The 27,746-nt window shown below is 39.2% G+C and overlaps 1 protein-coding gene across 1 annotated transcript in view; it reads left to right on the top strand.

The window, feature by feature from the left end:
• The window catches only part of LAMB4 (laminin subunit beta 4), a gene marked incomplete at its 5' end in the record, with an annotated part of 94,701 nt that overhangs the window by 23,331 nt on the left and 43,624 nt on the right, over positions 1-27,746 (top strand). The window contains 7 exons of the mRNA XM_081283300.1: positions 1,609-1,788; positions 4,251-4,360; positions 6,557-6,636; positions 7,151-7,301; positions 23,418-23,621; positions 24,929-25,044; positions 26,016-26,130. Of these exons, the coding sequence (XP_081139426.1) occupies positions 1,609-1,788; positions 4,251-4,360; positions 6,557-6,636; positions 7,151-7,301; positions 23,418-23,621; positions 24,929-25,044; positions 26,016-26,130 (956 nt within the window). The remainder of the gene's footprint in view (positions 1-1,608; positions 1,789-4,250; positions 4,361-6,556; positions 6,637-7,150; positions 7,302-23,417; positions 23,622-24,928; positions 25,045-26,015; positions 26,131-27,746) is intronic.

The raw sequence follows: 27,746 nt of genomic DNA, 5'->3' as shown, positions 1-27,746 counted from the left end.
TAACAAACAATCAAAACTTGAAAGAATCTGTCAGACATCTCCGAGTTTGCTTCAATGACAGGAAACAACTAGTTTGACTGGATTTTTTCCCATTGAACTCAATCTTTACACCTGAGGGCTTTTTTTTTTTTTTTTTTTTTTTGTCAGCCCAAAGCAAACATAAATAAAAGTGAGTGAGGTTTTTCTTTAAAACAAGATGTTCATTTTTTACATTTATTATATTCTTTAAAAGTAGAATTCCTTAACACACAGACACAAAGCAACAAGAGACAGCAGTATGAACTATTACCTACCAATACATTCATCCTCTAAACAAAGGCCACTGATGCAACTTCAGCATATATCTGGACACCTCCAATAATGAGACATCACTGCTCTCTGGGGTAGATTGGGTAGCCCTAACTATTAGAGAGCTCTTCCTTATCTTCCAAGTCTACATTTTGTAACCGCTCCCTTCTAGTCCTTATTCTGTCCCCTGGAATTATTCATACTATCAGCATCTCTTTTCATGACACTCCTTCCTTGTATTATTCAAATTTCTGTTTAAAATAATAATAATAAGAAGAATAAGAAGAAGAAGAAGTAGTAGTAGTGTTAGTACTGGTGGTGCCAGGCATAGTGGTGCACGCCTGTGATCCCAGCAACTTGGGAGGCTAAAGCACAAGGATGACAAGTTCCAGGCCAACCTCAGCAACTTAGCAAAACTCTGTCTTAAAAACAAACAAACAAAAACAGCCAGGGCAGGGGACTGGGGATGTAATTTAGTGTCCCCAGAACCAATAAACAAGTGCCAAAAATCAAAATCAAATTTTTAAAATGCTGCTTGTGTTGTATAGCGTCTGTTTCCCCGTTTTCCAGAATCTCCTCATCCAAGATTGGCTTCATCAACAGATTTCCAAAATGAAATCAGGGACATGACTACAGCTTACTATTCCCCCTGTTCCCTCCCTTTCTTTCCTGTAGGTATTTCAAGAAAAACTACAAAGAATGACAGCACTTTCCTTGCAACATATTTTTTTTTTTTTTATGATGGAGAAGAACAAACTTAACCATGTTTCAGAGATTTGGCAGAATTTTATGTGATCTCCTCTTTTTTCTCATGTCCTTGGAATGAGATATATAGCATCACAGCATCCTACTTTAAACTTGTGTCTTGACCTTATTTTCATTTTTAGTCTTTCTTTAATCTCTTTATTGAGTTGAAATTCACATAACATAAAATTAACCATTTTAAAATAAAAACTCACTAGCATAATGTACAACCACCACATCTACCTAGTTCCAAAACATTTTCATCAACCTAGGAAGAATTACTCCACTCTTAACATCCAGTTTTCAAAATAGCACTCATCCTCTTGTTCTCCAACTTTAGAATCATTTAAAATCTTTTAAAAATATATGCATGAAATTACTTGATATGTTTTATGGACAAAAATCTGGGAGATATTTCTGAACAGCCAATCTGCCCGTTTGTTTAATTAGGTAAACATATTCATTTAAACAAAGTAAAATAGTTCCAGCATGGGTAAAATGCTATGCTTGTTTATGTTTCAGGTTTCCTACAATTTGCAATTAACTAATTAAGACAATGGATTTCTATGTCCCCAGCTTGTGAATGTGATCCTGATGGAACCATATCTGGTGGCATTTGTGTGAGCCACCTTGATGCTGCCATGGGGACTGTGGCCGGCCAGTGCCTGTGTAAGGAGAACGTGGAAGGAGTCAACTGCGACCGGTGCAAACCCAATCACTATGGACTAAGTGCCTCTGACCCCCTGGGCTGTCAGCGTAAGTCTGGGCTGGGCCACCAGCCTGGGTGCATTTTAATCTTGATGTTGTCTCTGTCAGCCTAAAATTCATTTACTGCAAATACCTAAAAGTTCTGTTGGCTTCTGAGTCTTTAAAAATGATACAATAATACCTCCCACATATGTTAGGAAGTTAGTGGATGTTTCTCTGTGGTTTACTGTTTTTTATTAAGTACCAGCAGGGGGCGCTCGTATTTTCCTGGAACAAATGGGAAAGGCCAAGAAATTTATTCGTGACTACTTAGGGAATTTTCAAGCAGTGGTTTCTTTTTATTTTTTAAATTCCTTTTTTCTTTTCTTCTCACTCCCCTCCATATATTGACTCATAAATTCTCTGACAGAGAGTGGGGGAATTAAAGAAGCAAGGAAGGGGTTGAGGAGAAATACAAAGAACCTCAGCAGTTGTCTGGGGCCAAATGCTCAGGCTCTTGACTCTAGGAGCACAGAAGTTGAGAGCTGCTTAGGGCCTTGTAGAGCTGTTGATTCCTCTGGGAAGTCTGAGTAAATAATTTCCATTTGGTCACAGCATCCTGCTCCGTATTTCGCCCATGTAAGGAACTGTGGATTATTTGCATGTTTAGAGAACAGCAGGCTGAATCTTTCTGTTATAAAATGCTCTTCTCAGGCTTCATGGCAAAATTAAATGTCATGATAATGAATTCTACAGTCAAGCCAATTTTCCATCACACCTTTCAGCATCCCAGGCCTCTCCCTACTTCAGTGATTAATATGATGTCCTCTAAGAACTTGTGGTATGTTGGTTTGGGGATTGTGTGTGTGTGTGTGTGTGTGTGTGTGTGTGTGTGTAAAACAGCTTTGGAAACATAATTCACATACTATAATATTTTTTTCTTTAAAGAGCACAATTCATTGGTTTTTAGTACATTCAAAGATGTGTAGCCATCAGCACATAGATTTTAGGGCACTTTCATCACCACAAGAAGACATTCCTTTTCTGGGTATATACCCAAAACACTTGAAAACAGATACTTAAAGAGATATTGGTTCACCCATGTCCTTAGCAGCACCATTCACAATAGGCAGAAGATGAAAGTAACCTAAATGTCCATCAATGGATGGGTGGGTAAGCAAAATGTAATATGTACACACAAAGGAATATTATTCAGCCTGAAGTCTGACACATGCTACAACACTGTGAATTTTAAGGATATTGTGCTACGTGAAATGCACCAGTTGCAAAAGGACAAAAACAGTATAGTGACACTTATATGAGGCACCTGGAGTATTTGAATTCATAGAGACAGGAAGTAGAATGATGATTGCCAGGGGTTTGGAGGAAGAGGAATGGGAAGTTATTGTTTAATGGGTATAGAATTCCACTTTATAAGATCAAAAGAGATTGGTTGCACAACAATATGAATAGACTTGACAAAACTGAAAAATGTTAAGATGGTATATTTTGTTATATGAATTTTACAAAAAAAAAAAAGCCATAAATTCCTACTTCACTCTACCGTCCATGACCCCAGCACAAGGGAAGCACTTATCTATATTCTCTCACTATAGATTTGCTGGTTGTGGTTATTTCATACAAAAGGAGTCATTTAGGTCTTTTGTAACTGGCTTTTTTCACTTAGCATAATGTTTTCAAGATTCATCCATTTGTGATATGTATCAGTCTTCTTTTTGTTGCTGAATAATATTCCGTTGTATGGATGGACCACATTTGATTTAGCCATTCATCAGTTGGTGGACTTCTGAGTTGCTTCCTCAAACACTGGTTTTTCCTGTAGGGGAAGAGTATACCTTTTGTTGGTAGCATAACTTCTTAGCCTTTACAACATAAGCATGAAGCTAGGTGTGATGGCACACACTTGTAATCCCAGTGACTCAGGAGGCTGAGACAAGAGGATTGCAAGTTCAAGTCCAGCCTCAGCAACTTAGAGAGATAAATAAAGCTGGGGATGTAGGTAGTGGGAGAGTGCCCCGAGTTCAATCCTCATTATCAAAAAACAAAACAACATAAGCAGGACTCAGAAATTTCTATGGATGAAAGAGACAGAGGAGGAGGATTATAAAAATATTACAAAGCAGTAAAAAAGAAAGAGAGAGGGAAATGAGAGGTGCATCTGCAGAGAAGGAGCTGTCAATGAGAACCACGACACTTGGAAATTCCTGCCCTGAGTTGCCAGCCTGGCCAGCATCACTCAGGAAAACTGTGCCAGGACTCCAGCTTACACCTCCTCCTCCACTGCCTTGTCTCCTCCTGATTACCATCTGGTAGGGCTACTTTAAAACTCTGGAAGTGTCTAGAACAGGATTTCCTGTGTGGGGTTGTATGCAGTACAATAATCATGCAGCCAGGCAGACAATGAATCTGGCAAGGCAGGTTGCATTGTGTTCTTGTGACCATGCATCTTACTCATTGTGACTATTAAAGACATTTAAGAATGAGAATGATTATATATGTTGTGCTTTCAGCCTGCAACTGCAACCCCCTTGGGAGTCTGCCATTTGAGACTTGTGATGTAGATACAGGTCGATGCTTATGCCAGGCCTATGTCACCGGACCACACTGCGAACAGTGCATTGTATGTATTTACCTATAATTTTCCTTTACATAATTATGCAGATTTCTACTGCCATTGCCTAGAAGAAACTTGGTCTTGTTAATTGCTTTCTTTGTTCTACTCTAGTTTAATACTCCCGGGATGAGTATTTACACTACAGAAATTGGTAGACACTATGCATCAGCCTCCCTCACCGCCAGACCTTATAGAAAGCTTTTAAACATTTACCAGCACACCACTGGATTGGACTGAATGGATCCAGATGGAGAGGCCAATAATATATCCATTGTTTTCCTGAGAGTGCCCAGCAATAGAGTAGAACCCTACAGCCTTTTGGCCAACCAGACCATATGGCCTTTCTTTTAGCTTATACATATGATCCCCATACCACCCTTACTACTGAGTATCTGCCTAAAAAGATTTCAGATGAGCTCTTAAAATAACAACAAAAAACAATCTAGAGCTTGAATGTATTTTAGATTGCTATGGGAAATAAACCCTTGGGGTTTTCACAGACAGCACTAAATATATGAACATGTATGTTCTAAAGTTAGTAAGATAAAATTGGTTTCACTCCATAATAAATGTGTCATGCAATTGAGGAGTTCCAACCCCATTCTTTTCCTTGTTCTCTAATCTTGGCAGCCCACCCTGACATTTTAGAAAGAGTAAAACAAAAACTTAACCTAATAAAAGAACAGTGACCTTCATGTGTCTAAAGAAATGTCACTAATAAATAAGAAACAGATGCCCATGAGGAAAGAGTTTTGTGCTAATATTTTAAGTCATTTTACTGAAAATATAGTAGGGTAGGACAGAGGAAGTGGGGAAAGAAGCAAGGAAGAAAATATGAAGAAGAAACTGTACGTGGGGCTGGGATTGTGGCTCAGCAGTAGAGCACTTGCCTAGCACGGGTGGGACCCGGGTTCGATCCTCAGCACCACATAAAAATAAAAGGCATTGTGTTGTGTCCATCTCACCTAAAAAATAAATAAGTAAACATTTTTAAAAAAGAAGAAGAAGAAACCATACATAAGACAGGGCAGGTAATATAGAAGTTTTACATGAAGAGAAAGGTCAGCTTTGCCATTTCTATTGGGTATGAGCAACACCAAGCAATGTGCACAGGTGTGCAACAGGATTGCTGAAGATATAAAATCAGGTTGTCCCAGACCAAACTTGTGCTCAGTCTGATGTCATGGCAATGAATCATGCAAGCTCAGGCTCAGGCTGGACCACCTGAGAGGCCACTGTGACAGCACACCTGGCTGGAAGAGGTCTTTCACAACCACATCCTGAATGGAACAGCTCATTTCACTTCTTCTTTCTTTGGTTCCAAAACCAAACTGAAATATTAAAAGTCCTTTGCGGTGTTTTATACACATTGTGTCCATGTTTGGTGTTTGAAATCAAAATTTTAGGTATAATTGGGTGTGCGGATTTTTACTGAGATAACAAAAAAAAATAATAGAAATACTTAAGACCATTCCAAACAAGAGTTTCATAGCTATTAAAATCTAAATTTTATTTGAGCATGCTAAGTTGAAATTGGAGGGAGAAGTATTTTTCTGAGCATTTCGTACTAAATGTTATCAGGCTTTAAGAAAAAATAAAAGCTGTTTATATCTCACCAGCTGTTTATATTGCATAAAGGGCAAGATGTTGCAATGTTGAGAAAGCCTTGCATCAGACTTGACTCTCACACGGGTTCACAGTATGCCAAGATGACTGACTTATAAATGGTTGGTTGTCTCTACTGAACTAAGATCTTCATAGAATATCTTAAAATCTGCTTGATTGATTTTTCTATCCCAAAATATTTCAGTGCAGTATAAGTAAAACCCCCATGGATTGTCATGGTAAGGGAACCTACTGGCTTTAGTTAAAGAGTTGCAAATAAGATGGCAGAAGACTGTCTTAGACCTTAAATGACCCTGCCTGAGCAAAACTTGGTGCTGTTAGAGGAATTGTTGGCTCCTGTTGTGTTTCCACTTGAAGCCATACGTAAATAACTCTTCTGTCCCCTTTAGTTGAGTGCTACAGATGGGAGAGATGTATCCGTGGAGATCCTTGTCCGGCAAGGAATGCTCCTGTGCAGTGGGTCAATCTGTGTGGCTGTTGGACTTGTGACTGTTGCGTTGTAATTATTTCAGTGTCGCGCTTCAGAGCAGCAAATATCTTCACAGCTGAAATCAACTGAGCCCTTTCTCTGTGTAGGTTGGCTACTGGGGACTGGGAGATCAACGCCCTGGATGTTCTCCCTGTGACTGTGATATTGGAGGTGCTTATTCCAACATGTAAGTCAGTAAAATGAGTAATGAAGTTTTGCAGCAACATTCCCTGCTCCACGTGAAAGCACATTCTATTTTGATAAGCTCACTGTCATAGGCAAAGGGTTTTATTCCATGACAAGCAAAGGGTGTTGAAAAGCAAGGAACTCGAAACATTCCCGAAGCCCAGGTATAGCGATAAACAAGGGTGAGAGAAAAAATCCTTCTGCCTGGCTGTGCCCCAGAGGAGGGGGTGGGTCAGGGGAAATGTGTGACTCACCTGCTGCAAACACCAACTCTGTGCCACCTGTAAAGAGGGGTCCTAATGCTTGCCTTTGCCCAGTTTTTGGAGCAGAACCAGGGAGCCACCGAGGAAAGAAGCAGCTGCCTGGGTTCCCTGGATCTGAATGCTCTTTTCCAGATGAGGCAGGTGGAACCCACAGGCTCCCTCAGACTCAGGGGGCCCTTGGTTCAGCACCCCCCCAATCTTCACTTCACTCTCAGCCCCTCCACAGTCCTCCACATGGGTTTTTCCCTTCAGGTGCTCACCCAAGGATGGACAGTGTGAATGCCGCCCACACGTCACTGGCCGCAGCTGCAATGAACCTGCCCCAGGCTACTTCTTTGCCCCTTTGAATTTCTATCTCTATGAGGCAGAGGAAGCCATACCACTCCAAGGACTCGTGCCTTTGGTGAGTATCTCCTTGACTCTCCCCACAGACTTCACTCAATGGCATATCAGTAAATACATACAACACACTCTTGAGATCACAGGACCTAGGAGAGAATGCTTTTGCCCACAGATGTAGATTGAAGTAGTGTTATATCATGCAATTGCAGATTATATGAATTTCAAGGACAGAGTCTGTGTTATTTATCTTTGTAGCTCCATTCTAGCAGAGTCTCGAGCATAAAGGTGAACTGGATCACATTGTAATAAAACAGACTTTACTTTCCCTCTTTCAGGGCACCCATCAAATAAAATTTATTTATCGAGCATCTACTTTGGTCTCCACAATGGCGCATAAACAGTGAGAAGTAATGCTTATAGGGTATGTGTGTGTTGCATTGACCTTTGTTGAACTAGTGTCTTGCACAGTGCCTGACACAGAGTGGGGACATTGTGGATACCTGACAATGAGAAAATAAAGGACATAAGATTCTCAGAGTGTGGCTCCAGCCATAGATAGGAATATGTTGAAGGAAAGGCAATTCAAAGTGAAAGTCTCTAAGCCTGAAAAAGTCAATTCTGAAGATGAGATTTGGATGAAGAAAGCAGGGAAACTGGTTCCAGGTTCCAGAGTCTGAGTCATCTCCTGGGATCTCTTCCTTAACTGGATTTTGTTGGTGGAGAGAAAGAACAATGCTCTTGAGGGCTTTGGAATTTGCTTTTTTAGTGACTAGAATTGAAACAAGCAAAGACTCCTACTGTCCCTGCTTAGACATAGAGCTCGTGATGGGAGAATCAAAATGAAATAATCCTATGTCCATATTCTTCATGGACTTTAGTATTGCGTCCAGGGCTGGGGTGTGACTCAGTGGTAGGGCTTTCCCCTGGCATGCATGAGATCCTGAGTTTGATCCCCAGCATATCTATCTACCCCTCTCTCTCTCTCTCTCTCTCTCTCTCTCTCTCTCTCTCTCTGCATTTGCATAGTGGTGACTAAAATAAGCAAAACATTTTTTGAAAGGAGCATTGATATTTATATTTAGGCCATGTGTATAAATACAAAAGTTCCCATCATATATATATATATATCTCAAGCATGAGCTAAAATAAATAGACTGTGACTTAACATTAATTAAGTATGTGCCATGTAGGTGCTGACTTGCAAATAAATAGGATAATATTGAGTATGCTAACACAGCTCGGAACCAGGGGTTGGTGTAGAGTGTCCAGAAGAATGTTGATTTCCTTCATTAGGGGGCCCTGTCACTCATGCACGAATCCTCCTTCCATGGTTTAACAACAACAAACAAACAAACAAAACCTGAGGGGATAGAATAGGTTTAAAAGATAAGCAAATTTTTCTTAAAAGATTAAAAGTAATGCCTATAGCAAAAGGAAGAAAATTCAAGATGGGATTGATATTTCGTGTTAAAGGACAACAGTGTGAATAATTTTCCTCCTCTCCTGAGGACATGACCTTCAATAGTAGTAGAAAAGATGTAAATTGGGCACCCTTTAATTATTTGCACATTCATTTAACACATTTTTATAGTGTGCTCACAATGCTGTTGCCACAGCTTGTTATTTGTATGAATACAACTTCCATTTATTTTTTTTATTTCATAATTAATGCTGCATACTTTTTATACATTATCTCAACTTAAGTATTATCATCCCTAATTTCAAAATGAAGGAAAACATCCTAAGAGGTTAAGTGCTGTTCCCAAAGTCATGCAGGTGGTGGACAGCAGGGCCTGGATCGAAACCCAGCTACATGTGGTTTCCAAACTCTTGCCCTTTATTAAGCCATTGCTCACCTACATGCAGTAATGCTGAGCACTCCAGGCTGAGGGCAGTATAAAAGGGATTAGTTAGGGACTCTGGCCTCAGGAGTCTGAATGTAACCCATACCTTTATATAGCTAGCTGAAGGTGGGGCAGGGTGAGGGCAGAGCCTATGACAGGAGAGTCAATAATTTGACATAAGACTGAAAAACAAAGGGATTTTTAGTGTGGAATAAATGAAAAGACATTCCAGCTAGAGAAAGTTATAAAGAACATCTCAGCATAAAAACAATGTGGGTATGGGCTGGGGATGTGGCTCAAGCGGTAGCGCGCTCGCCTGGCATGCGTGCGGCCCGGGTTCGATCCTCAGCACCACATACCAACAAAGATGTTGTGTCCGCCGAGAACTGAAAATAAATATTAAAAATTCTCTCTCTCTCTCTCTCTCTCTATCTCTCTCTCTCTCTAAAAAAAAAAAAAAAAAAAAAAAAAAAAAAAACCAATGTGGGTATATTCACAAGCAGGGCAGGGAGTTAACATGGAAAGGGACCAGGTTCAGTGCCCAGCACCCATAGTCCCAGGCACTCAGGAACTGAGGCAGGAGAATCAATTGAGCCCAGGAGTTAGAGGCTAGCCAGGGCACATAGCAAGATACTGTCTTGTAAAAAACAAAAACTAACTCAGGACCAAAAATACTTGGTAGGAGGAAGTACCACCTCCTATCAAGGACACTACATTTTATTCTTTGGGCAGTGAGAGCTCATTAAAGCTTTCTGAGCAAGGAGAAACTGTAATAAAGACTGTCCTCAGGTTCTTGCAGAAGGGAAGCCTGGGTTGGAGAGGAGTGTGCAATAATTGAGACAGAATAAACAAGGGTCAAATATAAGAGGCAGCAGAGAGAAAGGAAAGGTGGAGATATAAATGGACTTAACCCCAAGACTACACTTTAAAATAATGACATCTATAGATAAGTTCTTAACTGTTCTCATTGAAGAACTACAAAGAATTACAATTAACTTTCTTGGTGACTTTTTAAAGGTTGTATGTGTCCTTGATATTCAAAATGTAGATGTGCGGACCAACAATATCAGCATCACCTGGGAGATCACTAGCAGCTCAGCGCATCCCTGGTACTGAGGCAGATATGCATTTTAACAAGATCCCTGAGTGATTCTTATGCAGTTTGCAAAACATTGATTTAAATTTTCTTTCAGAAACAATGTGAAAGAGAGGAGAGGGGAATGAGTCACTACTCTCCATGTAGAGAAAACGTGGTTTAAAGTCACAAGTTAATATGGATTGAACTTAATATAATATAGAATTTAATTCTGTCTAATATAGGTTTAATGTTAATTCCATAATATATGTTTAAAGTAGTTTAAAATTGTTGTGTTAGAAAATGAACACAATTGGTTAAGGAAAAAAAATTGTTAAGTGACATAGTGCCAGTGTGGCCTATCCAAAGGGTCATCATCACAGAGTGAGCAGAAGGGCATGACTCAGAGAGCACAAAAAGCAGATTCTTGAATAAATGGGGTCTCTGAAGCAAGCCATAGCTTATCTCAGGACTGCCAGCTCATGATGAACTACCAGAGCACTTGTGAAATTAAAAATCTTGCTTGTAAAAACAACATTGAGACATCAGCCAGGCAAACACCAGTATGCAGGGTGCAGTGAGAATTGGGAAACACAGATAATGGGACACAGACTAGGTCAGTAGCTGGAAAACTGTGGAGATGATATAAAAGAGAAAACCATAAAATCCAGGATTTTGAGAAAACTGGAGTGGCATGAACATTATTCCTCTCCTTTGATTTCCTGATGGAATTTGCCTATCCTTGTATAACCTCTCATGGGAACTTACAAAACCAAAGCTTACAAATAGTAAAAGCTAAGAGCAGTTGGTCTGGAGAGTGTCAAAATTTACAATACCTGAGGATTGCCTCCACCAGCCAGAGTCAGGCTTAGCCCAGACCTGCCTCTCTAACCTTCACAGGAGTCAGGACCCAGGGTAAACTTGGGTCTGCTCCCACACATATACCACCTGGGAGCCCAGGACTAACCCACTTCCATCTTGAGACACTGAAGCCATCCCCGTAGCCTTCCCCGTGCAGTAGCCTCTACCTTGGGACAACAGACAGGGCAGAAGCAGCTGCATCTTGGAGCAGGCATCCCAAAGACAGTGTAAGGCCCACGCTTTCAGCCCCATCTCTGAAAGACGTTGCATCCATCTTGGGGCACCTCCACTGCTATCTCAAGCTATTGCCACTACATCCTATAGTTGCAGTAGCATCCATCCTGGGACACCAACAGGGTCTGGAAGCCCAACATCAAGGTGAGGTACAGATAATATGCACAGATACTACAAGATTATACGGTAGGAACTGTAATACCTCAGATCCACACTGCAAGAAAGGAAATCACATAGACAACATGAAAAAACAAGGGAGGAAAGTGCCCCAAACAAACCCGGATACTACAATAACAGAACCCATGGACAGCGCATGTGATGAAATGTCAGAGAAAGAGTTCACAACATTTATAATTAAAATGATCTGTGAATTAAAGAATTGCCTAAATGAGCAAATACAGGCAAAAATTGATCACTCTAACAAAGAGATAAGAGAGCAAATACAGGCAATCATTGATCACACCAACAAAGAGATAAGAGAGCAAATACATGTATCAAAAGATTACTTCAGGAAAGAGAGATTCTGAAAAAAAAAAATCAGAAATCCTTGAAATGAAGGAAACAATAAACCAAATAAAAAACTTAATAGAAAGCATCGCCAACAGACTAGATCACTTGGAAGACAGAACATCAGATAATGAAGACAAAGTATACAATCTGGAAAATACAGTTGACCACACAGTGAAGATGGTAAGGAACCATGAGCAGAATACCCAAGAATTATGGGATAGCATCAAAAGACCAAATCTAAGAGTTATTGGGATAGAGGAAGGCACAGTGTTCTAAACCAAAGGAATGCACAATCTCTTCAATGAGATAATATCAGAAAATTTGCCAAACATGAAGAGTGAATTGGAAAATCAAATACAAGAGGCTTACAGGACACCAAATGTACAAAATTACAACATATCTACACCAGGGCACATGATAATGAAAATGTCTAGCACACAGAATAAGGATAGAATCTTAAAAGCCACAAGAGAGAGAATCAAATGACATATAGGGGGAGACCAATTCGTATCTCAGCAGATTTTTCAACCCAGACTCTCAAAGCCAGAAGATCCTGGAACAGCATCTACTAAGCTCTGAAAGAAAATGGATGCCAACAAGCAAAATTAAGCTTTAGATTTGATGATAAAATAAAAAAAAATCCTTCCATGATTAGCAAAGGTTAAAAGAATTTACAACTAGAAAGCCTGCACTACAGAACATACTTGGCAAAATATTCCATGAAGAGGAATTGAAAAACAACAATGAAAATCAGCAAAAGGAGGTATTACAGTAAAGGAAAAACTAATAAAAGGAGAAACCAAGTCAATACCAAAAGTAAACAAAAGTGACTGGGAATACAAATCATGTCTCAATAATAACCTGGAATGTTAATGGCCTAAACTCACCAATCAAAAGACAGACTGGCAGGTTGGATTTTAAAAAAAGACCTAACAATATGCTGCCTCCAAGAGACTCATCTCATAGGAAAAGACATCCACAGATTGAAGGTGAAAGGTTGGGAAAAATTATACCATTCCCATGGACTGTGGAAGCAAGCAGGGGTTTCCATCCTCTTATCAAATAAAGTAGACTTCAAGCCAAAGTTAATAAAAAGGGATAAAGAAGGATATTTCATACTGCTTAATGGAACCATTCATCAATAATAAATAATAATTAATAATAACAATACAACAATAATAAATATATATGCCCCAAACAATGGAACATCTACGTTCATCAAACAAACTCTTCTCAAGTTCAAGAGTCAAATAGACCACAACACAATAAATCTTTCACCACTGGTAGATCTTCCAAACAAAAGCTGAACAAAGAAACTATAAAACTCAATAATATAATCAATAACTTAGACTTAACTGACATATATAGAATATTTCATCCTTCAAGGAGCGAATACACTTTCTTCTAAGCAGTACGTGGATCCTTCTCTAAAATTAGACCATATATTATACCACAAAACAACTCCTAACAAATGTAAAAAAGTAGAGTTACTACTGTGCATTCTATCAGACTAAAGGAATGAAATTAGAAATTAGAAATCAATGATAAAATAAAATATATTCCAACACCTGGATACTAAATAATATGCTACTGAATGAACAATGGGTTGCAAAAGACATTAAGGAAGAGATTAAAAGATTCTTAGAGGAGAATGAGAACACAGATACAACATATCGAAATCTCTGGACACTAAGAAGGCAGTACTAAGAGGAAAGTTCATTGGATGGAGTTCATTCCTTAAAATAAGAAAAAGTTAACAAATAAATGACTTAACACTACATTTCAAAGCCCTAGAAAAAGAAGAATAAATCAACACTAAAAGCACTAGAAGACAGGAAATAATTAAAATCAGAGCTGGAATCAATGAAATAGAAACAATTGAAAAATTGACAAAACAAAAAGTTGGTTCTTTGAAAAAATAAAAAAAAAATTGACAGACCCTTAGCCATGCTAATGAAGAGAAGGAGAGAGAAAACTCAAACTACTAATGTACGTGATGAAAAGGGAACTATCACAACAGACTCCTCAGAAATACAGAAGATAATTAGAAATTATTTTGAAAACTTTTACTCCAGTAAAATAGAAAATATTTAAGGCATTGACAGATTTCTAGGGTCATATGATTTGCCCAAATTGAATCAGGATGATATATACAATATAAACAGATTGATTTCAAGTGATGAAATGGAAGATGCCATCAGAAGCCTCCCAACCAAGAAAAAGCCCGGCACCAGATGGATACACAGCCAAGTACTACAAGACCTTTAAAGAAAAACTAATATCAATACTCTTCAATTTATTTCAGGAAATAGAAAAAGAGGGAGTACTTCCAAACTCATTCTATGAGGCTAATATCACCCTAATTCCAAAAGCAGGCAAAGACATATCAAAGAAAGAAAACTTCAGACCAATATCTCTAATGAACATAGATGAAAAAATTCTTAATAAAATTCTGGCAAATCAAATCCAAAAACATATAAAAAAAGATAGTATACCATGATCAAATGGGTTTCATCCCAGGGATGCAAGGTTGGTTCAACATACGGAAATCAATAAATGTAATTCATCACATCAATTGTCTTAAAGAATCATATGATCATCTCAATAGATGCAGAAAAAGCATTTGACAAAATAAAGCACCCCTTTATGTTCAAAACACTAGAAAAACTATGGATAACAGGAACATATCTCAACATTGTAAAAGCTATCTATGCCAAGTCCCAGATCAACATCATTCTAAATGGAGAAAAATTGAAAGCATTCCCTCTAAAAACTGGAACAACACAGGGATGCCCTCTTTCACGACTTCTATTTAACATAATTCTTGAAACACTTGCCTGAGCAATTATACAGATGAAAGAAATTAAAGGGATACAGATAGGTAAAGAAGAACTCAAATTAGCACTATTTGCCAACTATATTAATCTATACCTAGAAGACCCAAAAAATTCCACCAGAAAACTTCTAGAACTAGTAAGTGAATTCAGCAAAGTAACAGGATACAAAATCAATACCCAAAAGTCAAAGGCATTTCTGTATATCAGTGACAAATCCTCTGAAAGGGAAATGAAGAAAACTACCCCATTTACAATAGCCTCAAAAAAAAATAATAAATTACTTGGGAAACAACAAAAGAGGTAAAAGAGCTATACAACAAAAACTACAGAACACTAAAGAAAGGAATTAAAGAAGACCTTAGAAGATGGAAAGACTTCCCTTGTTCTTGGATAGGCAGAATTAATATTGTCGAAATGACCATGTTACCAAAAGCATTATACAGATTTAATGCAATTCCAATCAAAATCCCAATGACGTTCCACATAGATATAGAAAAAGCAGTCATGAAATTTATCTGGAAAAATAAGAGACTCAGAATAGCTATAGCAATCTTTAGCAAGAAGAGTCAAGCAGGTAGCATCACTATACTGGACCTTAAACAGAGCAATAGTAACAAAAACAGTGTGGTATTCACATCAAAATAGACTGGTAAGACTAATGGTACAAAATAGAGGACACAGAGACAAATCCACTTAATTACAGTTATCTTATATTAGACAAAGGTGCCAAAAACACACATTGGAGAAAAGGTAGCCTCTTCAACAAATGATGCTGGGAAAACTGGAAATCAATATGCAATAAAATGAAATTAAACTCCTATCTCTCACCATGCACAAAACTCAACTCAAAGTGGATCAAGGACCTAGGAATTAAACCAGAGACCCTGTATTTAATAGAAGAAAAAGTAGGCCCAAATCTCATCGCATTAGATTAGCCCTTACTTCCTTAATAAAACTCCCATAGCACAAGAATTAAAATCAAGAATTAATAAATAGGATGGATTCAAACTTAAAAACAACCTCTCAGCAAAAGAAACAATCAATGAGGTGAATAGAGAGCCTACAGCTTGGGAGCAAATTTTTATCACTTGCACATCCAATAGAGCACTAATCTCTAGGGTATATAAATAATTCAAAAAGCTAAACACCAAAATAACAAATAACCCAATCAATAAATGGACCAAGGAACTGAACAGATACTTCTCAGAAGGTTATATACAATCAACAAATATATGAAAAAATGTTCAACATCTTTAGCAATTAGAGAAATGCAAATCAAAACTACTCCAAGATTTCATCTCACTCCAGTCAGAAGGGCAGCTACTAGAACCCAAACAATAAGTGTTGGCGAGGGTGTGGGGAAAAAGACACACTCATACATTGCTGGTAGGACTGCAAATTAGTACAGTCAATATGGAAAGCAGTATGGAGAATCCTTGGAAAACTGGGAATGGAACCACCATTTGACCCAGCTATCCCACTCCTGGGTTTATCCCCAAATGACTTAAAAACAGCATACTACAGGGACACAGGCACATCAATGTTTAAAGCAGCACAATTCACAATAGCTAAACTGTGGAACCAACCTAGATGCCCTTTAGTAGATGAATGAATAAAGAAATTGTGGCATAAATACACAATGGAATATTACTCAGCAACAAAAGAGAATAAAACCATAGCATTTGCAGGTAAATGGATGGAGTTGGAGAAGATAATGCTAAGTGAAGTTAGCCAATCCCCCAAAACCAAATGCCGAATATTTTCTCTGATTTAAGGCTGCTGATTCATAATGTGGTGGTGGTGGGAGCGGCAGGAGAGGATTAGATAAACTCTAAATAGGGCAAAAGGGAAAACGGGAGGGAGGGGTAGGGAGGGGGCATGGGGGTTAGGAAAGATGGTGGAATGAGATGGACATCATTAAGTACATGTATGAAGTACATGTATGAAGACACAAATGGTGTGACTCTACTTTGTTTACAACCAGAGATATGAAAAATTGTGCTCTATATGTGTAATATGAATTGTAATGCATTCTGCTGTCATATGTAACAAATTAAAATTTAAAAATGAAAAAACAGTTATAATGATAGTTCTGTGAATCTCTATACCATGTCTATTGTTGATTTTCTCCAATTTTCTCTTTGAGATTTTGCCTTAAAATATAGCATTGATATTCTTTTTAAATGTCACAAATCCCCTAGATCAGAACTGAAATTTTTCTCAGTTTCAGCTTTCACCAGTATAGAATCTTTTAAAAGAGAACCCAACATGTGGCCTTAAGACCATCCAAAATTTTCCATTTGCACAGAAAAACAACAACAACAAACTCTAAACTGCCAGCATTACTTCTTCCTGGAGCTATTAAGTGAGCATCATGATTACCTTTTAAGTTATGGTAGAATCTGAAGCTCTTGAATGATGGTATGATTGATGCCTTTGATGATTAGCTGAACTGTCATCTCTGTTCTTTTTAAGATATTAGCAACAGCTTTGCCAAAATGTGATGTGTATTTCCAGCAACAAGGAAATGATTTCAGAGTTGACAAAGGAAACATAATACTGAAGAAAAGTCAGACGCAAAGCACACATGCTGGGGAACAGAATGAGGTAAGCCATTCTTAGGGGCCACTGTTGCTTGCTGCAGGTTGAAGTGCAGTCAAGCCCTCAGAGCCACTCCTGGCCTGTATGAGTGCTCTGGCAGGATAAGTGCTTATTGTCCTCATGAACAGAAATGAGGGAAGGAAGAGCCAGGCTCTAAGTAGTTAGAACCTCTTGGGGAAACTTCAATAGCTTCATTACTCCTCAAAACATAAAATTCTAGACAGCTGGGTTTTGGAGAGTTGGAGACTTTAGACACTATTAAGTCACAAAATCCTTGTCATTTTAGTAAGAAGAGGTAAAGTGCTGAGGAGTGGCTGTCCTGCCCTGGAATGGTGCCATGGCCATTCCATATACTCGAGGTGGCTGTAGATAGTCAGTGCTGGCCCAAGTGCCAAAATGATGCCACCCTCTCAGGGCCCTCCCTCCAATGGCCCAAAAAACCCAAACCCCTTGCAACCATCCAACCATTGTTCACCCAAACATGGGGCCACTGTTGGCCTGTTTTATCCATTCATCTATTCATCTGTTACATGGAGATGTCTATTGTGCATTCCCATGCACATATGCACAAATAGGTACGTTGGAGAAGGAAATAGAAACAAATGTTCACAAACCCAGCACCCAAAACAGTTCCTTACACATAAGAGACCTTGTCATGTGAATGAGGTGGTTGAACAAAGGGAACAGAAATGCTTGGACATGGCACCTACCCTTAATCTTATTGGGAAATGAACCATGTACACCAACTGATGTGTACACAACTGACATGTACACAACTGACATGTGGCAGGGTAGGTTAAGGACCCTAGAGAAGCTGTGTAGTATGATATGGGTTTCAGATTAAGGAGGAGTACTCCCCCCTGATAGGGCCAGGGAAGGCCTTATGGAGGTTCTTGCTTCTACCATGTTCAAGCGATCAATTAATATGATCATGCTTTCTTCTCCTTGTTTCTGTTCCTATCCTATGTCCTCAAGAAAGCTAATTCTAGGCTGGAAGTAGCTGTCCTCAATCTGAAATCCACTTGAAAGAGAAGAGTGGGCAATGAGTCAGTTCTCTCCTCCCCACTCTGGGGTACAGATCAGTGACCCTCAAATTTTACTCCCTGGAGAGTTTGTTTAAAATGACTCCAGAGGGGCTGGGGTTGTGGCTCAGAGGTAGAGCACTTGCCTACCATGCGTGAGGCACCAGGTTCAATCCTCAGCACCACATAAAAATAAAAAAAAAAAACAAAGATATTGTGTCCACCTATAACTAAAAAATAAATATTAAAAAAATACTTCAGAAATGTTACTTTGGGGACTTGAGACTGGCTTAAAGGCTAAATGTTTTTTAGGCATCTCACAGTGATTCTGAGACAGCTGGTTCAAGACAGCACATGGAGAAACTAAGCTCAAAGTATCCGGAACACACTCTCCCACTTCTTGCCAGAAATGGCCACCTCTGTGTTATTGACCTGAAAATCTTCCCCTCATCCCTTAAGATCCAATTCAGATTAATCTTTCCCTAACAATCCCTACCCTGACATCTGGACATAGTTAGTTGTTTCTTTCTCTGAGGTCCAATAGATCAGTCATTTCAAACTGCAGATCATGCCTATTAGTAAATAGGCCAAGAGTCAACTTTGTTAGTTTAGTACAGCAGAAGAATGCATAACAATGTCATATTTTTCCAATTTTGTTCCAGTTTTATATAAGTGTGTGTGTGTGTGTGTGTGTGTGTGTGTATGTGTGTGTGTATACCCACGTGTGTGTACACATATGTGCATAGGCAGTGTCTTAGGCTGGATTACCTGAAAGTTAAGATCACAGTGTGGATTTAGTTTCATGTGTTTTGTTGAGTGACTCTTCATAAGAAAAACAAAAAACAAACAAACAAAAACCTTAAGGGGCTTAGGGAAAGAAGCTACAGAAGAGGACAAAGTGAGCCAAGGAAGGGGCTGAGGTAAAGCCTGGCTATGACCTAATCCCCAGAGAAGCAGCAAAAAATAAATACATAGCAGAATTGTCCTCCTCTGAGACACAAGGGCAGATCACTGTACACCCCTGTTATCAGGCATTGGTTGTAGGTGGGAAACCTTCCAGGTGAGCTGCCTCTTACCAACCAACAGCAATTCTCAAGAGAAGGGGGCAGGTGTGAGCCACTGCAGCCAACAATGAGGAGCTGGTGGAAGACTGTGCTGGCCTAGTAAAAGGGACCCAGCAGCACATGTGAGCATCTGCTAAAGCCCACTTCCTGCACGCTCAGACCCTGTGTAAGGCCCCTTGCCCAAAAAACAGAGAAGAGACCTATTGAAAGTACTAAAATATTAAGTTTTTTACTTTCTTTCATGGTCTTTCTCTCAGTTTGTCAAGAGTGTGTTTTTTTTAAATTTTCTATTCAATGTCATTCTAAGTAAAGATATACAAAAAAATTAAATTATTAGCATAAATTTTGCCATTCATCTTTGTATCGGGCAACATCATTTTTTCCATATTTTTATCAGTACGTTATAGTCGTACACAATAGTGGAATTCATTGTTATGTATTTGTACCTGATGCAATGGCAATTTCAGCTGCAAACAGAGCATTCCAGTCATGTGGAATCACTGAAATGACAAACTTTTTATTCAGATCTACATTGTCAATTTGTAGTCATGTATACGGAAGTATTTCATTCTGGCCTGTGGAAATGCCAGCAAAAGGAACTCAGCTGTCTTTAATTGGCCTCTTGGTGCGTGTCATGGTGGTGTCTTTCCACACTAGTAAAGGAGGAAAAATGAAAGAAAAGAAATGATGGGTTCCCCCAATTTCTCTTTTCTCTGGTCACCATTTCCAGTGGGAATAGTTGGTTAGTAGAGGAGAATACACAAATAGGAAAAGATATAATGGACATTTCTGTTGTCATGTTCTTCAGGATGCCTTGCCTTCTTTCTGCATTCAATCAAGTTCTGGTTCAGACAGGAAGTGTGGCTTCTTAGAGCTGACAGCTATACCACTTACTTGGTTGTAGACCTAGCACACTTACCTCCTTCTGTTCTAACCAGGGGAACATAATGGCACTTTGAGTTTCTGGTTATCAGCCTCAACTCAGATCCTAAATCCACTAACATTTAAAGATGTGGGTATATCCCCTTACTCAACAAAAAGTGACTAAAGTAAATAGCCATGCTTCTCTTGGAGGAATAAGTAAGAGAATCACACTTGCAATGGCACTGAAGAGTCCTTCCTCATGAGCACCTGTTGCTTATTTCTAGTACTGAGAAGTGGGTCAGATTTAGAAATTTGGCCAAAAAAAAAATGTATCTTTCCTCTAGAGCAGCCGACCTCAGCCTTTAGCTGATTCAGATTGCTCACTTTTGATTATATACATTAAATAGTGTCCATCTGTCTTTTGACTGTTCATTGTCTTGCTTCTAGGAAAACAATGTTCTAGTAATCATCTCTATGAAAGATTCCTGTGGTTCAGGCCCCCTTGTCTTCCATTCCAACCTTGCTGCCCATTATAATAATGATTACCCATCTTGTTTCTGAGATTAAGTGCTGCCATCCAGCCTTTGATAGTCTGGAATTCTGCCAGGTACACTGCTAACAAGGAGCTCAATTTTGTAGTAGTGTGTCTTTCCAGTCTACAGAAGAGTCAATACTGGCTTCTCAGCAATGCTGGTCCTCCATTCCCCTTCTCATTCCTCACTGTTTTGGTAAAACAGCTTTTCCACCAAAAACTTAGTTGGTGGGTTTTCCAGTCTTATATCTTAAATTCATCCTCACATGACTTAATTCTTTGAGTTTTATCTCTCTCTCTCTCCATATCCTGCCACAGCCCTTCTTGCATCTCAACTTCACTTATTCTGGGTCATGGTCTATGCAAAGTTTCCAGTAGCTACTCAAGTATCCTATCTTGTCTCCCAGGGCCCTTACCAGGCTGCTAAATCCTAGATTCCATGTGGATTCAAATCAACAAACTCTCCCTTATCCAGTTTCATATTTCACTTTTCAGGATGCACATTCAGTGATTCTCTCCCAGGGTTCATGGTCCATGTCTGCCAGGTCCTCCAGCTTCTTTGGTTATAATCCCTCTCAAAGATCCAGCACTTTCCCTCTTCAGTCATGCTGAGACTTGACCCTAATTATTTGGAAAATGGTCAGAAGAGGAAACACTAGCAGATCCTGGGGAAAGCATACATTTTCTTGAAAGACACGTGTATTTGAGAATTCTACATTGTCTGAACACGTGGGGGTGAAGGATTGGGACAACATTTTCAGTTTTTCTTAGGCTGCCTTTCAATAGCCTCAGAGTGCTGAGGAGAACCTGAGGGTTCAGGGTTCTCGTGTGCACCATCCCATGTCCGGGGATTCTGCTGCTTTTCGGTGAGCCTGTCCTTGGCATAGGCAACTTACCTCAAGTTCAGTGATTATGTCTTGTGCCCAATCTTCAGCTCTTTTGCCCTCTAGCTAGAGGAGATCATAGTCTCTTTAAACATGTCCCCCAAAAGACCCTGTTACTGATTCTTACACTTTGCTTTAAATCGGCAATTGATTATCCTGGGCCTATCATTTTCTCTCATCAAAGGCATCCACCCCGTCTAAAGTCCTTATAATTACTGTGTCTCTCAAATCTTCCAATGCCCGAAATACCATTCAAGACACTGCTTCCCCTTCCCTCATCCTAAATCCTCACTAGTGACAGTTTTAGCAATTGTACCACTACTTCTTGCTGGGGACCATCAGTACAGTTTCATACTGGGGTCCTCACTGCCAGCTGAGTAGTAAATTAACCACCTCCAATATTACATCTTAGGGTCTACTTTTAGGTCAACTGTCTGCTACTAGCGTCTCAGGTCAAGTGCCCTAGAAACAGAGCCTAAGAAGAAATCCTGCCAGGAAGCTTTCTTCAGGAAAATTCTTGAAGGGTGTGAAAAAGAAAAAGAGGAAAGCTCAGAGTAATATGTGGTCTTAGACACAACAGACCTTGGCTAGATCCTCAGAGGAGCTCAGGTGTATAAACTGCAGGCCAAAGTGTCGTGCCCCTTGAGGCCTAAGGGCCAACCTTGTACACCCTCAATCTGTCAGTCATTGGCAGTGAGCTCTGCTAGGAGAGTTTGGAGTTAGAGCGGGGTATAGAAAAGCAATTCTCCAGTGAGGGTCAGCTGTGAGCTCTTAGCAGCAACTGGGAGGTGGGTTTACTAACCAGGTAAAGGAGATGGGGGTGGAGGGCACTGCAATTGCTAGGGTATTTTTTAAAATGTTTGAAAAACATTGCACAGAGGTGACTTTACATATGCCTCTGTCTGTTAGAACCTAATCTACTGTAGGTTTCTTATTTATGTTTCTGTCTTCAGTGCAAGCCTCTGAACACCTCGGGGGCAGCGGCTCTGTCCTATTCATCTTTGAATTCCTCATTCAGAGGCTGGCACTGAATGTTATTAAACAAACATTTCTCAAATCAAGGGAAGTTTGGGGAAGACCACAGAGAAACTTGAACTCCAGGCTGAATGCTTTGAACATTATTCTGTTGGCAATTAAGAGGAGTTCAAAATGCTTCGTTGGCAGCAATGTGTAACAAGTTTTGGACCAGAAAGAGAGAAGAGCCAAGAGCTATTGCTGCAATTCAGGCAAAAGCAACCAGAGGCAGAACTTGAGTGGAGGCTGTGAATGTGGAGAGGCAGATGCAAAAGTAATGAAAGAATATTATCTACAAGGTCCAGGTGTTCCTACGCTGACATCCGGTTCATAGAGACCATCAGGGATTTTAAGCAATCAAATGTGTTAGGAGTTTTGTACTTACATGCCCTCAGGCAGACAGAAGAAGAGCATTTCTCATGTTTGGGTGGAAGAAATATCTAGAAAGGAAACGTATGTGGGTTTTCTCATTGCCATGCACGTTTAAGGAAGAATCCCCAAAGTAGACATGAAAATATTCTTTTTCCCTCCTTATTTTGGCCAGAGTTCCACAATTACATCTAAGAAAAGTCAAGGTTATCAATGTGGAATTTGCTTAGGTCACTAGCACATAAGGTACTTTAAATTTAAATGGTTTCTCTTGACATTGCCTTCAAATTAATCATTCTATGTAGTAACATATGTTCCAAAGCTGCAGTGTCAGCACATTATTCTCACCAGGATTCTGGACTGAATCCTGGTGGGAATAATTTATTCATGACTCAGATGGATCATATACACACCAAGGAAATACTTTTTTTATTTTTTGCTGAATTCTTCCAGACTGTGACTATAGGGAAAGATAGTTACATTCCTCTTGGTAACTTTTGGCCAGGTGCCTGCAGTTCACATTGTTTTCCGAGAGCTTGTTCCTGGGAACCCCGTTACATGGACTGGACCTGGATTTGCCAGAGTTCTCCCTGGAGCTGGCTTGAGATTTGCTGTCAACAACATTCCTTTTCCCATGGACTATATCATTGCTGTTCGCTATGAAACTCAGGTAACTTTGCACTCCAACTTCATGATGGCAAAAAAAAAAAAAAAAAAAAAATGAGAGCAACACATTCTTGAACTGTTTCCATTGCAGCCTTGCTAGGATAGGTTCATCCTAAAACAATTTGGCACAAGTAAAACATCTGGAAAGTATTAGAGACAAAAGGGTTTCCTAAAGATATTGAAGCATAAAACCATGTGCTCACATGCTTCATCCATAGAGAGAAGCTAACATTGGAGCTGTATGTTTGGGGACCAGGTTTAAGGAAGTAGTGGCTGAATGTTTGTACAAGAACAATAAACAACTAAAATAACACAAATTCTGCCCTCCTGGGACTTTAAAAATTTTTTAAAGTCAATATATGTGCTGAGATTTAGACTGAGAAGGGATGAAGCAGAAGCATTTATTTGCATTTAGGTCTTACCCTGCTACAAGAGAAAGACTAAAAACAGATAGATAGCCCCACACCCTGCCTGCTGCCATACTGCCTGCTCTCCACATCTCTTGATAAATATCTGAAATTCAATAAAAACAAAATTAGAAAAATGCTTGCTCTGGAACCATAGTCCCTAACCTTTTCTTTGGTAATATAAAGCTTACCAACCATCTCTCCAAAAAAAATATTTTATGTGACTAGAAAGAGGAATTGTCCCTCTGGGGACTACACTGTGGAGCTGCTCACTGTGCATCACATGATCACATCACTGACCCACTTTAAAACTGTTGATAGAACATAATTCTTTACTTCCCACTTATAAATGAAAGCCATGGACTTGAATGAACTTTGACCCAGTGAGTATGAGCCACTAAAAAAGAAAAAGATGTTTTTATTCATAGAACATATTCATTTATTTATAATACAACTCATTTTCTCCAAATTTTAAGACTTCCCAAATGAAACTAATTATTCTCTCTTGACACATAGTTAGATAGGATAGATATATGTCCTTTTATGAAGGACTCCAGATTGGTATTCTTTGTTCTGAGATCCAGGGACATGAGGAATGAACCAAATCCTTCTGAGACAGGGCATGAACATTAGACCTGTCAGGAAGGTTAGGGTTTTTCTAGGCTTGGGGGCAGTAACTTTGGCTAAAAACAATATTCTTGCAGTCTGGATCATAATATAGATACCAGAGAGCTGGGCCTGGAAGTGAGGTACTCAAATCCTTTTGACTCCAAAATTCTGTTTTCCAAGTGAGCTATGGATTGCAAATTCAATTCTATGAACTATCCATTAGGTATACCAGTGTGTGCACAAAATAATTTCCTAACTCCTCACTGTGACATGCTTTGATGTCATGCCTGTATAGTCTGCAGATGACTGGGCCATCCAGGTCATGTTTAACCCTTCTGGGGAGAGCAAGTACTGCACACACAAGACTCTACGGCAGGAGCCTCAGTCTTTCATCTTATCAGCAGCTGCCAGGTATGCTTGGGACCTGTCTTAGAATTTGATTCATATGTCAATAATATGTATCCAGATACTAAAAGGGGGAAGAGGGCCATTGAAGGAGACCATAGCACTTATTAAGTACTTACTGTGTGCTGCACTGTGCTTTTTATTTAATATCACATTTAATCTTTTTTAATATTTAATTTTCAGTTGTAGTAAGACACAACACCTTTATTTTATTCATTTATTTATTTTTATGTGGTTCTGAGAATCAAACCCAGGGCCTCACCCATGTTAGGCAAGTTCTCTACCACTGAGCCACAACTGAATGAGGTAGATCATGTCCTCATTTGATGAAGAAAAATTGAGAATACTTAAAGGACTTTTTTAACTTTTATCTCTAGTATTGCAAAACCAGGATCCCAGCCCATATAGATATCTTGGCCCTAAACTTGAATGTTCCTTTTCTACTCTCCAGATGGCTTTGAAATGTGAGAAAGTGAAATGCTGTCAGAATAAGAGTAGAATATTCAGTTGAGTATTCTCCATAGCTGAGCATCTACAAAGTTAAAGCTACTATTTTTTTTTTTTTTTTTTGGTACCAGGGATTGAACTTAGGGGCATTTAATCCTTGAGTCACATCTCTAGCCCTTTTTTCCTAATTTTTATTTTGAGACAGGGTCTCACTGAGTTGCTTAAAGCCTCACTAAGTTGCTGAGCCTGGCTTCAAACATGATATCCTCTTGCCTCAGCCTCCCAAGTTCCTGGGATTACAAGCATGCACCAATGTACCTAGCAAAGCTACTAATTTTGAGGCCATGGAGCATCTAAGTGTGCATATACCATCCAGCCAGCCCACCGGTGCTGCTATGGACCTAGATCTTGTTTTAGCCCACGGTGGAGCCCTCTTCCAGCTCAAGTGCAATGCTACCAAATACTGTGGTCACATAAGTGATATAATGGTATTTCTGTCACTGAAGTTTGCTTTGTTTCTCTTAATCCAGAATCATGCTGCTTCCCACACCCATCTGTTTAGAACCAGATGTACAGTATTCCATCGACGTCTATTTTTTTCAACCTTTGGAGTCCCACACTCATTCTCACATCCTGGTTGATTCTGTAAGTATCTCAGAGCTTTATGGATGCTTTCTTCTCAGCTGAGGGCCAATATAATTCTACCTTTCGACCAATGATATGTCTCTTGAAAAAAATATAAGTGTTTCTGTTTAATTACAAGAGTCACCTAATAGCCATTGTGAACCGTTTATAACATGTCCCAGTAATGGTTTGAAGTGTGTTGCAAATTAAGCTATTTAATCTTCACAGCACCCTTGTGAGGTGGGTGCTGTCATTATTTCACAGATGGGAGAACTGAGGCACAGTGTCTACAGAGCTGATATGTAAGGAGTTAGGAACGGGAGCTTATCTGTTTTAGGAACAGTGCATAATGCTCTGAGTGACCTCTCTCAGCATCTTTCCCATAGAGCTGAACCATAGGTGTTCCTTCCAAACCTTTTATCTGCACCGTCCTTCCAACACAGGCTGGCCACTAGCCAGAGTTTGGGCATTGAGTAAATTTATTTAATTTACTCATTACCCTACTTGTGGTCACATAAGTGGATTTTTCATGACTATGTATATATGATATATAATTTTAAAATAGATTTCTACTTTATCTTTTCATGGTTCTTGAAATAATTTACCAAATTCTTTTCTGGAAGGAATGTTCCAATTAATTTTCAGTTTCACGTTTTACTTGAAAACTATGTCCCTACTGAGTTTTATGGGAACACACTCATGCCCATTTGTTTGTGTATTATCTGTAGTTGATTCAAACTAAAACTTCAAATAAGAGTTGAGGAGTTGCATAGAAACCTTCTGGCTCACAAAGCCAAATATGTTCACTGTTACCCCTTTACAGGTAGTTTCTAGGCACCTGATTTAGTGTAATATATATTTATGTCATGTAAATTAAGCCTTCGAAGTTCAAATATTTAAAGTTTAAATCCTGGAACTTTATCATATCTGCTTATATAGAATTCATTATGGGCATGTTTATCTTGGATTTTATTAAACAAGTTTCACCTATCACTAACATCAAACAGGCATAGTTTGGGGCTTATTTAGCCAAATATAGGATTGCAAGGTTTAGCCAAGAAAGGAAGAAAGGAAGGATGGAAGGGAGAGTATATTCAGTTAAATTTGAATTTCAGAAGAACAATTAAGTTTTCATATAAATATGTCCCTCATATTTATATGTTTTCATATAAATATTGTCCTCAAATGTTGCATAAGACATTTGTGAAAAATTATTCATTGTTGTTATGGTTAAGATATGAGGTGTCCCCAAAAAACTCATGTGAGAGACAATGCAAGAAAGTTTAGAAGTGAAATAATTGAGTTATGAGAGTCTTAACCTAATTGTTTCATTAATCCTCTTATAGGAATTCACTGGGGTAACTATAGGCAGTTAGGATGTGGTTGGAGGAGTGGTCCCCTGGGGGTGTGTTCTTGGGTTTATATTTTGTCTGTGGTGAAGGGAGTCCCCCTCCCATCTCTGTCTCTCTCTCTCTCTCTCACACTCCCACCCTTCTTCCTGGTGGTCATGTCCTGAGCTGTTTTCCTCCATCATACTCTTCCTCTATGATATCCTGCCTTATCTTGGGTCCTGAGGAATAGAATTGGTCATATATGAACGGAGACCTCTAAAACTGTGAGCCCAAAATCAACTTTTC

Source organism: Spermophilus citellus, assembly GCF_964194105.1.
Source record: "Spermophilus citellus genome assembly, chromosome: 3".
NCBI lineage: Eukaryota > Metazoa > Chordata > Mammalia > Rodentia > Sciuridae > Spermophilus > Spermophilus citellus.
The sequence above is the reverse complement of the archived record's forward strand: the minus strand, read 5'-3'. Positions and strand labels throughout refer to the sequence as shown.